Consider the following 17576-nt stretch of genomic DNA (forward strand, 5'->3'; position numbering starts at 1 on the left):
TGGGACCTTGGACAAGTTGCCTAATGGCTGTGAGCCTCCGTTTCCTCATCTGTAATATGGGTACAAGGATGTGTTCACATACCTGCGTCACAGGTATGGAGGGACCAAAGGAAATGAGCTCCAGAAAAAGCCCCTGGAGTGGCCTCTCACCCACTCCATAAATGGTGCTGGTGGTGGTTGTTACTACTGGTTGCTCAGTGTAGGCGTGCCTTTTCCCTTATAAACCATGTGCCAGGGCCAGATCGTTAAAATAAATGGAACCCCGTTTCTAGTTACCTTGAATTAAGTGGATGACAGAGGGACACATGCCACCTGCCATTTATTCTTCCCATATTTTATTTTAGTAAGGCCAGGGAAAGTCAACAACGTAGCCAGTGTTTCCCTTGGCAGGATCTTCTGAACGCCCAGATGCCGTACTATGCAAAAGAATAAACCTAGCATGCTTTTCGGAAGGAATTTCTCTCAGTCCTGTGTTTATTTGTTCCACAAACACTATTAAGCTCCTACCAGACTTCAGGCATGCGCTAGGCCTTGGGGACACGGTGGGAACAAAGCTCACGCCATCCCTCCCCTTGCACCAAGGGCTCACATTCGAGGGGCAGGGAAAAGGAATGGCTTAGAGATCAAATAAAGTCATTACCATTTGGGGGTAAGTGTTATAAGAGTATATACATGGAGTATGAGGGAACATAGAAGTCAGGGGACCCAGAGGTCTCCGAGAGCGGAGGAGAACATGGCCCAGCCCTGGCTCACCTATTCTGGGGGCATGCAGTGGGATCACCTTGCCTTCCCCCATATCGCCAATGCCCTGAGCTGATGCTGGCTTCTTGTTACCTCAGGTCTTAACTATGTGGGTGTGTGCTGGGCACCCCCGAAGGGACCAGACCTTGTTTATCTCTGTACCTTTGAGCTCAGGCCCAAGACCCCATATTCAATAGATCCTCATCTCAGCAAATGTTTAATAAGAGAGTGGGGGGGTGCCTGGGTGGCTCAGTGGGTTATAGCCTCTGCCTTCGGCTTGGGTCATGATCCCAGGGTCCTAGGATCGACCCTCGCATCTGGCTCTCTGCTCAGCGGGGAGCCTACTTCCTCCTCTCTCTCTCTCTGACTGCCTCTCTGCCTACTTGTGATCTCTATCTGTCAAATAAATGAAAATCTTAAAAAAAAAAAATAAAGAGAGTGTGGGGCTCAGGGGAAGAGGCAGAGAGGAGCGATCTGGCCTCCACTGGTGGGCTAAGTGTGGGTTAAACTTGGTGTTTAAACATGATCCAATGTCTAGTGGCAGAGTCTGGATTTCTGGCTTTTCTAGAAGGGGGTGATCTAGAAGGCTAGGTCTACATTTCCTCTGGCCACAGACCCCCTCCCCCATCCCTGACTGCTCAGATGCTCTAGAGAGCCCAGCCCTGTCCCCTGCCCCAGGCCGGAAGGCCAGCAGGAGCAGCAAGGGCGCCGCTCCAGTCCCGGGCCGAGAACTCACGTTCATCATGTTGCCGATCTGGTTGTTGCCCAGTGACAGCACCTGCAGCTTGACCAGGGCGTCCAGGGAGTCGATCTTGGTGATCCGGTTGTTGAACAGGCTCAGGTCCTCCAGGTTCACCAGTGTGTCCAGCCCCTCAATGGCCTCGATGTTGTTGAAGGACAGGTCTGGAAGGAAGAGGGCTGTGAGGGCCCAGTGGGTGGACTGTCCTGAAACCAACACGTCAGAGATACTCACACTCTGGGGACAGCACGAAGCTGACAGGCCAGTCACAGACTCACTGTGTGACAGTTTACGGTTTTCTAGAAGCCGTGCCTGGATTCTTTCCTGTGGTCTCAAACTATTACTGCCTTCTCCCGTTCTGCCACTGGTCTTCCTGCCTGGGCACACGAGGGCAAAGGCTCCTGTCTGCACTCTGGGCTTGTTCTGGGATGGAAATGACGAATGGCAGGTCCAAAATGGTGCATGCACCTCGGAGTGGAAGGAGTCTGCTGGGAGGGCCTCCTTACCTCACTGCTGTGGGTGTTTTACAAATAGTGCTGCCTGGGGCGCCTGGCTGGCGCAGTTGGTGAAGCAGGGTTCAGCGTCAGACTAATGGTTTCGGCTCAGGTTATGACCTTGGGGTTGTAGATCGAGCCCTGCATCAAGCTCTGTGCTCAGAGCTGAGTCTGCTGGAGATTCTCTTTCCCTCACTGCCCCAACTCCAAGCCCCAAAGGAGACGCTAGGCCCTCTCTAGCAGGAACTGGTGTAAAGGCAGTATGTGGCCAGAGCTGGCACTGAACTGGGATCTGCCATATGCCAAGGCCGCCCACTCCCTTTCCCACCGTGTAGCCAGTTCTGTTCTTCAGAACTGTACGGGAACTGGCCATGTGCTGTGTTTAACAAGGAGGCTGGAGAAAGGGGGAGGGAGGCCGTGAAATGCAGTGCTTGCCCATTTCTGTGGTGTAAATCCCCCCATGATGGCTGATTTCAAGCTAGCAGCCCGCCGTCCCAACATCTCTTTGGAACGAGATGTGCATACTCAGCTTTGGAGGGCCCGTGCTAGCTGGTTCCAGCAAGCCTCAGCCCTGGGACAGCCGACACGGTGGGCCACCCGCAGGTGTGAGGTGGGGGCTGCCGAACCCTGGGGACACCATCTCCCCACTCCCCTGCACCCCAGGGCCCAGGTCTTCCTGGTTGTCATGGGGTCCCTGGGTGACTGGGGCTGTGGCCAAAGGCCAGCTTCTGACTCTTTGAGGAGGATAACCTGACCTTTTACCAGAAATTTCCCCTCTGCCCTCTCATGCCCATGGAAGCCTGGGTATCCCAGCAGTATCTCATAGGGACCTGTGGCACTAGTTTGATGTCAGAGGCAGCTGGGCCTAGAAGCTCTCACCTAAAAGCCTGCCGTTCAGACACCCGGAAGCTGGCAGGCCTTCCAGAGGGGGCATGGCTCAGGGTCAGCACTGACCCAGCACCTTCTCCCCTTCATCTCCAAGGCAGGTGGACCGCCATGCCCAGACTTGGCATTGATGGGTGCTGGGGTACCAGGAGGGCTCGCCTGGGGCAAAAGACCTGGCTGTGGGCCGCCTCTGCTGCCTGTAGCCTCCCAGCGTCCGTGGCTGTGAATGTGACAACATGATCCTGTCTGTGGGGCTGCTGTGGGCTTGGGACTGTCAGAACCACCGTATCTGAGAGTCTTTGGGCAAATCCAGAGTTGCCCATGATGGGGAGCAGCCTGACAGGATGGAGGGAGCGCGGGCTCTGGGGTCAGGCACATGCAGGCTTGGACACCCCCTCTGCTGGAGGGCAAGTGCCTCGGCCTCGCAGAGCCTCACCTCCTCTTCTGTACATCGGGATTGTAAGAGCCCCTGGTAGGATTGCTGTGAGGGCAACATTAGCCCACAGTGTAAAGAGCTCCCCAATCAGCCCCCTCTCCTAGTTCATCAAAAACCCGTGAGGCCAGGGCGCCTGGGTGGCTCAGTGGGTTAAACCTCTGCCTTCAGCTCAGGTCATGATCTCAGAGTTCTGGGATCGAGCCCTGCATCGGGCTCTCTGCTCAGCAGGGACCCTGCTTCCCACCCCCCCAACTGCCTCTCTGCCTACTTGTGATCTCTGTCTGTCAAATAAGTAAATAAAATCTTTAAAAAAACAAACCCCCCGTGAGGTGTTAGCCATGTGGGCCCGAGCTCCAGAGTTAGCCTGAGAGAGCTTGGCTGGGAGCCTGATGCCCTCACTCGTCCCAGTGACCTCGGTTGGCTCATCTCTGCCTTGGTGATGCTGTATGGATTAACAGGCCCATGCTTAGCAGGTGGTAAGTGCCCCAAGCACACTAGCAGCTGTGATGATTGTTTCTGGTTTGCTCTAGGCACCCTGGCTGCCAGGGCCCACTGAGTCTAGAATAACTAGGGGGAGTCCAATGCTGCTCCCCTGACCCTCTCCCAGTTGGGATGGTGGGCCAGAATATTCTGGTTTGGCATGTCCAAGCACATCTTTGCTGTCTCTTCCCAGCCAAGGCCCTAGGCTTTTAAAAAGAGTAGCTTTCTTGTTCCCAGTAGACAGACCTTCTACCATACCCCGGCTGATGCTCGGCGGCCAGAGGAAAATCACTGGTGAGGCAGTAACCTTGGCCGGGCAGTCACCTTGGATTAGCTCGGACACACGGGCAGGAGGGGCCCTTACCCAGCCAGACCAGGTGTACGAGATGCTCCAGGCCCTCGATCTTCTCAATGATGTTGTTGTCCAGCTGTAGCTTCCTCAAGTTCTCAAACTGCCAAAGGCTGTCTATGCGGAGGATGTCTGAAATAATTGGAGAAGGTGTCTTGGCTGTTTCCAGCCTCGGGTGAGGGTAGAGCTCAGTGCCAGCCTACTGGCACTGCTAATGCTAATGCCAATGCTAACCATACAACCCCACCAAGCCCCCAGGAGTCTCTCTTCGTGCATAGAGGGCAGTGATCAGGGTTACCGCTGAGGACCTAAAGACCTAGAGGGTAGGGGGAGTTGTAGCGGGGTCCTTGGGAAGGTGGGATGGACCTGCCCGGGGCAAGGGACCCAGTTGTGCTGCCTCTAGTGCCCAGCTGGGGTGTTGCCCGGGAGGCTCTAACACCTTGGGACACAGACAGTGCCCTGCCTCCCACAGTGTGACAAATAGAATCAAGGCTGCGGGTGACTGCCTGTACCATGCACCCCTTGTGCGCTGTTGGTGAGGGTGGCAGCCAACTAGTTCGGCCATTTTGAAGGGCAGTTTGGCCAAGTTTCCTGAAATATTTAACATCCGTGCCCTTTGACCCTGCAAAATTTCTCTATTTGGAATCTGTCTGTAAAGACACACTTGTGTATGCTGCCCAAAGAAAGACCTATAGGCACACAAGAGGCAGAAAGATGGAGGGACCCCAAATGTCCCTAAGGGGAATGGGAGAAATCACCCATACAGCAGACATGTAGGATCCTGATGTCACTGAAACACCTGACCTCTGGTCCCTAAAGACCAACTTCAGAGGGACACTGCCAACTCATGCCTTTTGCTCCTCAAGCCAGGCCGAGTTCGGCTTCTGTTACTGACAGTCAGAGGCGTTCTGAATTAGGCTTAAGTACAAACACCGTGTAACGTAAACTTCTAGATGCCTAAATTTATCCCCAGTTTTTTCTAGAAGCCTTAACACCCCCCATTGTTTATCTGCCCCCTTTTTTCTCTATTTGCCTCTGTAATGATTTCTAAAACTTAAAAAATTAGAATATGCTTATGAAAAACACTGAAATAATACAGCAGTGAAAGGGGTAAAAGAAAAAAGTACATTTACTAACCACACATTCGGGGCAGCGGTTTCAATATTCATTCAGAGGGGCAGGGTTTAACCATGGCGTTGTGAGGTCATGGGGGAGGCCGGGCGATGCCCCTTGCTGCCCTCCCCAAGCCGAGTCTCAGTGGGGATGGGTGGACAGCACTACTCTGACCCAGGTCCCTGTGTCTGCCAGGATCCTGGGGCCAAGCAAGAATGGTTTCTGCTCCCAGCTCTCTAAGGTCAGATTTCCCAGAAGGATACCAGCCACCATCTCCACCTACACTCGGAGATACCTCCCATCCTGGTATGGATATTCCAGGAGCCTTTCTGGTCCTGGTCGCAGACCGACAGTTCTTGGCTGTGGCTAACTTCCCACAGCTCCCATACTCTGGGTGCTCTGCCTTGCTAGCTTTTCCCAGGGCATCAGCAATTCATGTGGAAAAGCCACAAAAACACAACAAAACCCAGGAGGCATCTGAGAGCTCTAAGTAAGGTACCAGCATACCAGGACTGCCCAGAGAGTCCATCTAATCTTCAACACAGATGCGGGATCTGCCTCCACTGTACCTGGCTTGGTCTCAGCCCATCGTCCTTATTCCCTGGATCACAACTGTCTCACTAGTCTCCTGGATCCAGCCCTGAGGCCCTCCATTCTACCTCCTGCAGTCCGTGGGATCATAGGGAAACCTAAGTCCTATCCTGTCCCTTCTCTGCTCAGGACCCTCTCAGGGCTCTCATCTCACTCATCATAAAAGCCAAACACCGTCTCTTGACCCCCAAGGCTGATGCTAGCTGACCCCACCACCTCTCTGACTGGTCTCCATATGGGCCTGCCTGCCTCAGGGCCTTTGCACTGGCTGCTTTCTCTGCCTGGAATGCTTTCCCCGGATCTCTGAGTGGCTCTTTCCCTCACTACCTTCTAGCTTTTGCTCAGTTGTCACCTTCTTGATGAGGCCTTTGAACACTCAATAAAACACGGCACCCCCCCACCCCTTTTCTTCTCTCCTTGATTTTCCTCTATAGCATGTATTTTTAGTATACGCTATTATTTTCCTTCATTTCTCCCATCACCTGAATGTCAGTTCCATGAGGACAGAGTTTTTGTTCTTTTCATTCACCGCTGAATCCCTAGTGCCTAGAACAGCACCTGGAGTATAACAGGCATTTGATAAATACTGGTGGAATGAACCTCAGACAAGGGTGGGGGTGGGGTGGGGTGGTAGGTAAGCCAAAGGTGGCTAACACCCCTCTGGAGACAGCCCTTATGCAATCCCTTTAACCTTCCCTGACTGCTGAGGTCGCCAAGGCCCAGGGTCCCTCCCTGCTCTGGGTGGTCTGCCATGGAGGTCATGCTCTGGGGAGGCCTGTGGGTTTCGTGAGGCTTGGGCCATGCCCGGGCTTGCCTTGCCCACTGAAGGGTTCCCATGGTCTTCCCCAGACTACTGGGAAATCTACCAGCCATCTACCAGCCACCAGTCGTCTACCAGCCCAGTGGGCCAGTGGAGAAACCCAGGACAGAGCAGGCCTGCAAATCAGCCCGGGGGACTCCATTGTGACCCACCTGCCCAAGACATGCAGGCCCCTGGCCACCTCTCTCGCTCCATCTCGCACCCCCTCTGTCCTGACCCACTGGCCTCCTTGAGTGAGCCAGGTGCCATGCACCTGTTGCCCCATCTTCTTCTTCCAACCAGCGCTTGAGACATGGACTCTAACCTTCCTGTTAGAGACAGTCTGATGAAAACAGCTATGGCCTTTGGGTTCACTTAGATGTGGAGTGGAGGAATTTGATCTCTTGTCCTGTTATTCAGAATTGGGGGTGTTGGGGATAGGCAAATGCTAACAACATGCAGTATTAAGCTTTAAAACACTCTGTGCCATCCCTGCACCTTCTCACCCAGGCAGGCCCAAATGCCAGAAGGGGTCCTGTGATCGCAGACTCTGCGTGGAATTCCAGGGCAGAGAAGCCCGGGGCGGGACGCTGGGCTGCCTGGTGCCCCCACCCCAGCCCCGGATACGCACTCTGGAAGTCCAGCCGCAGCGACACGACATCCTTGAACAGGATGCCCTCCTGCCTGGCCAGCTGCCCGGCCTCCTCCTGCGGCCCTTGCTCCCCGACAGCCAGCTTGAGCATGTCCGCGTCCATCACTCTCGGCTCCACGGAGTCGTACAACCGCTGCATTTTCCCTAAAAGACATCACGTTCCTCTTCCACGGTCTGCTTCTCCCTTTGTCTGAGGACAGGGTCTGGCTGGGGTCTCTTTAAGGCATTGGGGAGCACGGTGACAGTCACAGAAGGTCCGGGGCTGCCCAGTCCCACTCCTCATTCCACTCCACCCAGGGGCCAGTACTTTTGCACCAAGGCTGTTCCAGGCCTTTTCCAGCAACCACCATCTGTTCTGTCCTGCCTGCCACCCACCTGCAAGGGTGCACCCCTCGGTCTCACAACCGTGGCTGTGACCCTACCCCCACCCAGCAGACTGGTGCCCACGCTGGTCTCTTTGGACCCTGGAGCTCAGCTGCCCTTGCGGCCATGGCCATCTTCGGCCTCTGGCTATTCTCAGCCAGCCTTGTTCTGTGTCTTGCCACCAAATGCTGACCAGGATCTTTGGTAGCCCCTGCCAGGCAGAGCAGCTCCCCTTCTCTCTGAGACTCCCCCATCTCCCCACAAGCTGCCCACTCTGTGGAGACCAGCAGACACTGACCCAAGCTGGCCGTTCCCATTCTTCCCCTTAGAAATGTGAACTTGGGGCAGCAGGAAAAAAGTGCCATCAGAGCTGGCTGCGTGAGCTGGGGGGCAGGGAACCTGGGGGGTCGCCGGCTGGCTAGACGTGTGTTAAGCAGAGAGAACAAGAGGAGGAGGAGGCAGATGGACAGAGAGAAACAGAGGTAGGAACCTAGGTGAACCAGAAAATAAGACCAAAGGGCCAAAAGACTGATAGAGTCTTTGTTGGCTTTCCCACCCCTAATGATCCTAATTCCAGGCCCTGTGAGAGTTTCCTGACCTCTCACATTAAATCTGATTTTACTTAAACTGAGTCCAGTAGGTTTCTGCTGCTAATGGGCCAAAGGATCTGGAGGAAATCCTGCAGGCAAATGGGGGATCTATGGAGTTAGGGAGTCACAAGCTGACCTCGGGCTACTGTTCCTGGCTGGACAGAGCCCCAGCTCTGGGAAGCGTGGGCACCGTGACCTCATTCTCATCCTTACCAACCTAAGAGTAAGAACATCCAGAAGGGTTGGACCTTTCTGGGAAGGTGCACTCTATGGGAAGCTCCCAGATTCTGCCTCCTGAGCCTTCTGGAAACTCAGTCCTCCCTTCTACTTCCCACCCCTGTTTCTCACCTCCCTGCTGGCTTCACCATCTACCTTTGCCCTCTTGGTCCTCGACACCCAGGCCTCTTTCTCGTTGCTGGGCAGCCCCTGTATTACTCCAATGAGCGCTGGTGGAGAGACTCCTGGTGTTGGGGTGATGGTGTCCACCGCAGATGGGGGTGGGCCTGGCAATCCTGCCACCTGGTCTTAGAGACTGCCACTGCCCTCCTCTGCCCTCCCCACCATCCAACTGAATGCAGCTTATATAAATATGCATCTGCCATTTCTGGGCTGTCTGTGATCAGATGTCCCTACGCATTTAACTGTCGTGTGTCCTCTCCTTCTGTCCCCAAGTGCCCAAGGAGCCACAGCCTCCCCTAGCCCCACTCCCACCCCCGAGCTCTACCACCGCCATGCTGCTTCTCCACCTGCATCTTCCGTCTTCCCACTCTCTCCGGTCTCTCAACGCTGACTCCAAATCCTTAGAGTGAATGAGTCAATTCCCAAATACGTTTCCAGTCCTCCCCCTCTTTCCATCTCTCCGCTCTGTTTTTTTTCTAAGATTTCTAAGATTTCCCATAACCTGACACCAACTTGCCTTTGGGGAAATTTTCACGTGCAGTGTTTGGCAGATGTTACCTGTGAAAAGTTTGTGCTTTCTCAAAGAAAAGTGCTGTACTTTGGGAAATGCCTCTTAATTCTGATTTCAGAACCGTAACTGACTTCTCATCACTCCTACTTCTTCTAGGTCTGGCACCTGGGACGGATCAGGCTTGCTTTCCTGTCAAGCCCACAATCACTACTCAATGTGGAAGGGTTGTGAGGCACACTCTTTGTTAAGCAAACGAGGGCAGGATTTGGAACCTGGGCGTGCATCTTTTGGCAACTAACCTCACCTGTCTAAGCCTCTGATTTCCCGTCTGTAAAAATGGATAAGTCCTCTCTCCTACATTTGTTTAAGATCATTTACTCAGCCCACACACGTGTCATGAATAGCTACTACATGCCATGAATAAAACAGATCTCCTTCCCTCTTGTTTCAGACGTGAATCAGATCACCATACAAATATTTAATTACAAACCATGACAAGTTTGTAGATGTCGGGAACGAGGACAGCATACATTAGGGGCACCTGGCCTGGCCAGGGGAGACAGGGCTGGGATCTGAAGCAGGAGTAGGAAAGAGGGAAGTGGGAACGGCACAGCGAGGGCCTGAGGGTGGGAGAGAAAAAGCCATATTCCATTTGGGCTGAATTGAAGCGAGGTTGGAGGGACCTACAGGAGTTTATTATTCTAGGATCCCTGGGAAGCTCCTGGGGCTTAACGAGAGCAGGGACTTGGTCAGCTTTGGGTTTTAAGAGGCTCACTCTGGCTGTCATACTGAGATCGGCAAGAGCCGTGAGCAGGGTGGTGGTAAGATGTGGCTGAGAGAGATCTCCCGGAACTTCACTTATATGTAGGACTAATCATCTGCAGTTTCCAGACTTAAAAAACAAAAACAAAAACACAAGGGGCGCCCGGGTGGCTCAGTGGGTTAAGGCCTCTGCCTTCGGCTCAGGTCATGATCCTGGGATCCTGGGATCAAGCCCTGCGTTGGACTCTCTGCTCAGCAGGGAGCCTGCTTCCTCCTCTCTCTCTGCCTGCCTCTCTGCCTACTTGTGATCTCCGTCTCTCAAATAAATAAATAAAATCTTAAAAAAAAAAAAAAAAAGGAAGCTAGGTTGAAAAGTTAAGTAAGATGCTTAAGTTAATACGTCTATATGGCATACGGCAGAGGCAGGGCACCATGACTCCAGAGCCCATTTTTTTAATCACGACTCAGCTGTACCCAGAGCACTGTGGATTTTCATGGTCATAATGCTCAAGGTTTCTCAGCTGTTCTGGGTCAGGGCCGAGGTCCGACCACTCCTCTCCTAAAGAGGCTTTTATCAACATTTTACCACTCAACTTGGGTTCCTGTTGACTTGTCTGACACCAGTATTGGTGGTGAAGGCCAGAGGTAGGAGATGGGGAAAGCAGCCGACAGTCCTACAACACTGCCAATGGAGCAGCCTCCTCACCGAGAAACAAGACCAGGAACATGGGATCGATGGAATCTGAAAAACATACCCCTACTGGCCATGGATTACTGAGGGAAAATCAACAATTAACAGAGTGCTTCCTGGGTACTAAGTGCACACTCATTTCTTAATTGCATGTCGGCTCTGGAAACCATTGGAGAAAAGAGTCTTAATTCCCTCATTTCCCAGAGACGGAAACTGAGGCTCGGGAGGGGAAGGAAATTGTCCCAAGTCGTACAAGGAGCTACGGAGAAGAGAGAGGAATGGAGCTCTACTTGATACAGCACCAGGTGAAGAACACATACATTTTATCACCGCTAAGAGGTCGGATATGAGGGTTAAATATTCGGGGGGCGCCTGGGTGGCTCAGTGGCTTAAGCCTCTGCCTTCGGCCAGGTTTATGATCTCAGGGTCCTGGGATAGAGCCCCGCATCGGGCTCTCTGCTCAGCAGGCAGCCTGCTTCCCCCCCCTCTCTCTGCCTGCCTCCCTGCCTACTTGTGATCTCTCTCGCTCTCTCAAATAAATAAATTAAAAAAAAATTTTAAATACTCAGGAGAACTTATTGGTGGACCTGGGGTTTCGGTAACAGGGATGAGGCCAGGAGGTCGGGGGATGGAGCCCCTAAAAAAGACCTCTTCGGGGCCTGCTCCCCGAGGAAATGCGTCCTTAGCAATCTTTCTGATCCGAAGTCCTGAAAGCCCAGTGTCTCAGCCCGCCCGTGACCTGGCTAGCAGAGAACCGGGGCGCTCATTTTACAGATGAGGAGGGCCGGGCCGACTCCCAGAGAAAAAGGTCAGAGGAAAACGTTAAATCGAGGGTTTGTCTGCCCCTGCGAGTCCTCCCGCCGTCTCCGCTCCAAGGTCTCACCGTCTCAAGAGCCAGCCAGCCACCCGACTGCTTCTACGCAGAGGACGCTTCGCCCGGTTACTAAGGGAACCAAGCTTGGCCAGTCGGTTGCTAAGGGGAAGTCGTGTGGTAGACATCCTGGGTGAAAGTTGACGGTCACGTGATAGCAGTTCTTGGGTGGGGAAATAGTCCTACAACCAACCAGCAGTAGAAAAAACAAATGTTTCTCCAATCAGCACTTACTATGGGCAGGGATATGAGTAGCCCAGCCTCATCCCCGCCTCCATTTGAATAATTGACTCGTCTCTTGTCCAATAACAGCAAGGACTCGCTAGATTGACCAAAATATAGCTGAATCAGAACACATAGAGTCTCGTTCGGAGGCGGGCCAGGGAAGGTGCCGCTACGCCTGACGGAGATTCCTGTGACCTAGCTCGCCGCTCCGTCCAATCGGGCGCCGTGGGGGTGGGCGTGGCCTCACGAGGGAGGCGTAGGGGCCAATCGGAGAAGGGCTGGGCAGACGCTGCCCAATGGGGACGCGACAAGGGGTGGGGTCAGGGGCCGGGCGTTCGGCGTTCGGGAGGGTGGGGCGGGGGCAAGTGTCAGTCAGGTCGGGAGCGCGACGGGGGATAGCGGGGACCCGGGCGGCTGACAGGGGGCCCGGGCCGCTGCCGTGTTGTCCGCTCAAGATGGAGTTCCTCCTGGGGAACCCGTTCAGCACCCCTGTGGGGCAGTGCCTCGGTAAGGCCGCGCGAAGGGTGGGCAGTCTGGGTGGGCGACGGCAGCGGCTGGCGGGGCTGGGGAGGAGCGCGGGCCTTCTCCGGGCACCGGTGCCACCCCACGGGCCGCCCGGGCATCCTTGCCGTCGGGCCTCTGCCCATGGGCTGCCTGGGCCTGCTCACGGCGCCGGTGCCACCGTGCCAGGCGGGTTCCCGAGGCCCATCTTGGACTCGGAGATGCTCCGCGCGTCCCTCCGGATCCGGGCCCAGCCCCTCCGGGCTCCTGGAAGTGGTGCCGGCTGCTGGGGTCCACTTGCCTTCTCGCGGTCTGCGAGATGCCACCGAGTGCGCCCTTATGCAGGCTGACGCTCTCGCTGCCACTGGCGCCAGGACCCGGTTCTCCCACACCCTTCTCCTTCCATCCTTGTCCCTCTTTTCAGTACCAGCAGCCCTCAGACCGGGCATCCTCCCAGAGAATACTCCCTGCTCTGAGACTTGCTAATTAGAGCTGCAACTCAGCTAGGCTGTAGGAGGGACTGGGATGGGGGGAAGGGTTCCCGGAGGGTGATTATCTTGCCAGGGGGATGGCATGCCTTCACTGCCTCTGGGAAAGACGGGAGGCTGTGTTATTTAATGATAAGAGCCCTGGTCTGGGAATCAGGAAGCCGGGGCTCCAGAGGGGCTTTGCCAGTGACTCTTCCTATATGACTTTGTGCAAGTCACTGCTCTTTCTGGTTTGACATTTTACCTGTTCAGTGAGGTGTTTGGAGGTGAGATGGGCCAGGTCCCTTCAAGTTCTAAAGTTTTGATATTCCTTAGTCTCTGCATCTGCACATTGACTGTTGCTTCCTTGCTGTGTTAAATTTGCCCAAAGCTGAAGTCTCTTGGTGACAGCGTAGAGAGAGGGGTGCTCTGTAGTACCTGTTAATTCTGTGTGGCAGCTGTTGGTACCAGGAAAAGGGCACCAGAGACGATCGGTATCCTGGGTAAGGAAAAACTCAAGGCTGTGTGAAAACTCAAGGCCAGAATGGTCCCACTGTGTGGGGTTTCTTTACTAAAAAAGCAACTTGCCTTTTCACCCAAGACCGTAACTTTCGCCAGCTGATTAGCTGAGAATGTTGATTGCTTTCTTTTAAAACTGGGTTCCTCCTGGTTGGTGGAAGTACTGGTAAAACGTCTTTAATGAGTGGGGACCTTTGGTGTCCTTCTGGGCCTGCCTGGTTTAGGCAGTAGTGATTTGTTTATTTCCTGATGTACTTAAGACTTTCTTGCTTACTTTTCAGCCTTTGGGGGTCTGGGAAATTATTGAGGCCTCTCCTGTTGGCTAACTGGCATTAGGAGCCTTTCTTTTCTTTGTAGTGTAAAGCTTTTGGTAAAGGATAGGATGGACATGGGGCCTGGGGTGAGTCTCTCCCCACCTTTACAGACTATCGTGTCTATCTAGATTTTCTTCCTCATCTCCTTTCCTCAGGTGCATTTTCTTTTCCAAAACCTCATTTCTCAGTTGGATGGATATTGAATGCCAGCCAGCTGCTGGAGGGCACTGGTAAACTTGAAGGAATTTATTTTCTTTTCTGTCTCTTTTACAGTAGGAAATGCTACCCTTTGGAAATGCCAGGGTAGCTCGTGATGGGTAGAAGTTAAAGGACATTTAAAAATATACAAATATTATGGATACAGGGATACATAGCGAGTGGAAAGAGCGTGATACTTCTATCAGGAAGGCCCACGCTGAGTTCTGCCTTACCCATTTTTTGGCTGTTTGACCCTAGAAAATTGTGTGACCTTTCTGAACCTTAGTTTGCTGAGAGAAGAGGAGAGAGATTCATATTGGGAGTAGTGTAGCTTCAGTAAGATGACCGTTGCCCAGTACATAGTAGAGGCTCAATAAATTGCAGCTGTCACTGTTAACAGAAGAGTTAAGTTAGTTTTGAGTGCAGTATCTGGAGAGGATATGGGGGACACCGGGCCCTTCTATGACCTGGGAAGGAACAGACCCTGCATTCACCAGCCCTTAGGCAAGACACTTAGCCGGAAGCGTCCTCACTGTCAATTTGGTCAACAGACAAGGCCCAGCTGATTTCACAGTTCAGATAAATTAGAGGATAGAAGGAGGTTCTAATGTAAATTCTGTACTGTTGTGACAAAGTGTAAACGTGATTTTCAAGGCATTTAGTGTTGTTAGTATTCTTTGAAAAGTATTTCCAGGTGGTTGACTGGAGAGACGGGAGACAGAAATAAAACAAAGCTGATGAGTAAGAAACAGCACCTGTAGCTTGTGCAGAGCAAATCTACAGCTAATACTTGCTTCTTCCGGCTGCTCTGTGGAATAAGTTTTGTTGTCCTTCCCACTTAAGAGATGGGAAAACCGAGGTGCAGAGGAGTGAAGCCGCTGCTCAGCTGGGAGAAGGGAGAGCTAGGGTTTCGTGGCTCTCCTGGTCCTCGGGGATTTCTGATGCGGAGAGGGAGAGCAGAGATGCTTGGAATCACAAGCATTGACAGAAGGCTGCTGCCTAGTTGAGTGCTTTAGGTGAGTAGTGGAGATTGTCCGTGTTCTTAGGAGTCCAGAAGATTCCAAAAGAGCTGGGGAGATAGGACTGGCTTCCTGGAGTCTAGGGGCTATTCACGAGGGTGCCTGGGAATTCCACAGGCAGAGAGAAGGACACCCCGTGCCTGGAGGGGGATGTGGGCATATCTGTGTTACCAGTCTGAGTGGAACAGAGGTTGCGGTGGGGGACAGTGACAAGCTGGGTTTGGGCCTGGGATATCAAAAGATGTCATCAAAGATGACATTGTTCAGCTGACTTCCAGGTTTTAGCTTCTCTGGCTCTTGTTTTTACCCACTCATAAAATAACACCTCTTAATGGCTACGTGGGGCTTGCACTGAAACAGTCCCACCAGCCTAGTTCAGTAGGCTTTCTGAGAATCTGTGGGTGCCAGGCTCTGGGGTACAAACGTTTAGTAGCTGCTCACAAGGAGCCTTCTGCAGAGGTAACATGTTCATCAAAGGTGAGCTGGAGCCGCAAAAGGTTAGGGCAAAGCGTTAGGCTCGTAGTCTCAGGGCTTGGCCATTATTATTATTACCATCTGGTTGTGGTTTTCTGCCTTTATCTGACAGCCTGGTTGGTTCTCATCCGCATTAACTGTCTGTAGATTCGTGAAAGCGGTGATGGGTACATAGGTAACGAATGTACCAAGAGATTATTGGGTGAATCTTCGTCTTCATTACGGTTTCCGGACAGCTGCACACGCTTACAGTATGGGACTTTCCTTATTCCTCTGGCCCAGACAGCTTTGTTGTCAGTGTGCACATCTGGAGTTCTCACCTCCTTCCTGAGAAATTTCTGGATCTTTTAGGAGTGTCCGAGAACATGCTACTTGAAACCCGCTGCACGGATGTGTTTATGAAGGTTGATGGTGTGTTCTCTGGTCAATGCCTCGTTCATGGCAGAACGGCCCTTTTCTCACCTGCTCTGTGGGAACCATTCTGCTGGGCCCAGGTTGGAAAGAGGTAGGGTAATTACTACTCTGTGTCATGCTTGGGGCCTCACACGGACATTCTAACTGGGGGCTCTTTGGTTGAACAGGCAGCTAAGCCCACAGTCTGACATAGTTCCCTGTGTATTCTTGTAGCCGTCCTCACTGTCCTTCATCTGGAAGGTGGTTCCCGAGTAGAATGGATGACTTAGAGCAGAACAAGCAGTAGTATGAGAGGCTAGGAAGTGTGGAGGAAGAAAAAGTAGTACTTTTGTTTCTGGAGTTTCTCTTCTGAAACAGATTTCAAAAGGTTCCTGTCTTAATCTAAACCCTCCACGACCACAGGGGGTTGGATATCACATACTAGGGTTTCCCCAAATCAGGTCTATGGTGCAGTGCAAGTGGTGACAGTTCCTTGTATTGGCTGGAAAATGCTTTCAGATTATCCTTTTTCTAAGAGTAAAGTTTGGATCCATTTAAATGGAAACAGTAGGGAGTAGTTCCTTAATTCTGAGGGGAATGCTGGGCCCTTGAGGAGGGTTAAGGGAGGGCGGTGTATTCTCTTCATGGCTCAGCTTTCACCAGCAGGTAAGAAGTAGATACTCTGTTGCAGAGTTTGTGCTTGTAGATTGGACATGAACCGCCTCCTCCTGCCCTGGAAATGCTAGGTGTTCCGGAGCTGGGCTGTTTGTTCCAAGAATAATTAGTTGTCCCTCAGATGCTATTGCACTTGGCATTTCGCCAAGCCCTTTCACCTAGGTCCTTTTATTTTTTGTTTGCCCCCCAGCCCATACACAGGAAGACTACTGAAAGGAGCTTAAAATTATTAAGCACCTGCTGTATGCAAATTCTGTCTGTGGGATCTCATGCAGTCCTCACAATATTTAATTATCTGTCTGTTACTGTCTGCCTGTATTGCTTTGAAGGAGGCTGAGGGTCTGAGAAGTTAGGAGACTGGTGTAAGGTTTTGTGCCCGAGTTAAGCCTGGAATCTGCTCCTGGGCCCGCGCTCCTCTTACACTGCCATTTTGCCTTGCAGACCTCATGGTTCAGGGTCAGCAGAATCACTCGAAGGGCTTGTTGGAACAGGTTGCTGGGCCCTACTTTTCAGAGTTTCTGATTCAGGAGGTATAGGCTGGAGTCTAGCATTCAGCGTTTCTAAGTTCCCAAGTGATGTTGCTGCCGCTGCTGCTGCTGGTCCAGGGACCACACTTTGAGAAATATAGCTCCGGATTAAAAGTTCCGCTCCCTTAATCTCCTCTTTACCTTTCCTCAAACAGTAAATATGGGTTTTCTTTTTTATTTTAAAAGGTTTTATTTATTTATTTATTTGACAGAGGGATCACAAGTAGGTAGAGAGGCAGGCAGAGAGAGAGAGGGGGAAGCAGGCTCCCTGCTGAGCAGAGAGCCCAACACGGGGCTCTATCCCAGAACCCTGAGATCATCACCTGAGCCAGAGGCAGAGAGGCTTAACCCACTGAGCCACCCTGGTGCAAATATGGGTTCTCCTACGGACAGACTGTAAGTGGGGTTATAAGAAATTGGTCATTTAGAAGCTCTATTGCCTTCTGTATATATATCAAGCTGAGTATTTCCCGGGATGCTCAGTTTAGTAAGGGAGCTAAAACAGGTACCTAAATCAGATGTGATGAGAAGTGGGGGCATTAGATTGGACAGATAAATGAAGTAAGAGAGTGGAGGACCATAGGGGTTATTACCTCCAACAGTAACAGTAACAATAGCTAAAGGTTTATGTGTGCGAGAGACTGAAGTAGGTGCTTTCTAGATCCTGCAGCCTTTAATCCCAACAAGAAAACCGTGAGTCAGGTACTGTGTGATCTCCATTTTGCAGATGAGGACCCTGAGGCAAAGAGAGAAGGTCACACAGGTAGCAGGGAGGGAGCTGGAGCGGAATCCAGCATT

General features: G+C 52.4%; 2 protein-coding genes across 6 annotated transcripts in view; one reads left to right on the top strand and one right to left on the bottom strand.

Annotated features, from left to right (window-relative positions):
- Nucleotides 1-11492, bottom strand: part of DRC3 (dynein regulatory complex subunit 3) — a 31162-nt gene extending 19670 nt beyond the window's left edge. The window contains exons 1-4 of one of the 2 annotated variants that reach the window (XM_032841334.1): nt 11479-11492; nt 7259-7423; nt 4140-4256; nt 1478-1644 (exon numbers count right to left, since the gene is read on the bottom strand). In XM_032841334.1, coding sequence (XP_032697225.1) covers nt 1478-1644; nt 4140-4256; nt 7259-7418 — 444 coding nt within the window. In that variant the 5' untranslated portion in view covers nt 7419-7423; nt 11479-11492. Of the gene's footprint in view, nt 1-1477; nt 1645-2853; nt 2941-4139; nt 4257-7258; nt 7424-11478 lie in introns of those variants that run through there. The other variant, XM_032841335.1, reaches the window with a different exon arrangement.
- Nucleotides 11493-12052: 560 nt separating this feature from the next.
- The window catches only part of TOM1L2 (target of myb1 like 2 membrane trafficking protein), a 115060-nt gene continuing 109536 nt past the window's right edge, over nt 12053-17576 (top strand). For all 4 annotated transcript variants that reach the window (XM_032841329.1, XM_032841330.1, XM_032841332.1 and 1 more), the window contains exon 1: nt 12053-12198. In XM_032841329.1, coding sequence (XP_032697220.1) covers nt 12147-12198 — 52 coding nt within the window. In that variant the 5' untranslated portion in view covers nt 12053-12146. The remainder of the gene's footprint in view (nt 12199-17576) is intronic.

This window comes from Lontra canadensis, unplaced genomic scaffold (assembly GCF_010015895.1).
Source record: "Lontra canadensis isolate GAN:19392208 unplaced genomic scaffold, GSC_riverotter_1.0 scaffold122, whole genome shotgun sequence".
Taxonomy (NCBI): domain Eukaryota; kingdom Metazoa; phylum Chordata; class Mammalia; order Carnivora; family Mustelidae; genus Lontra; species Lontra canadensis.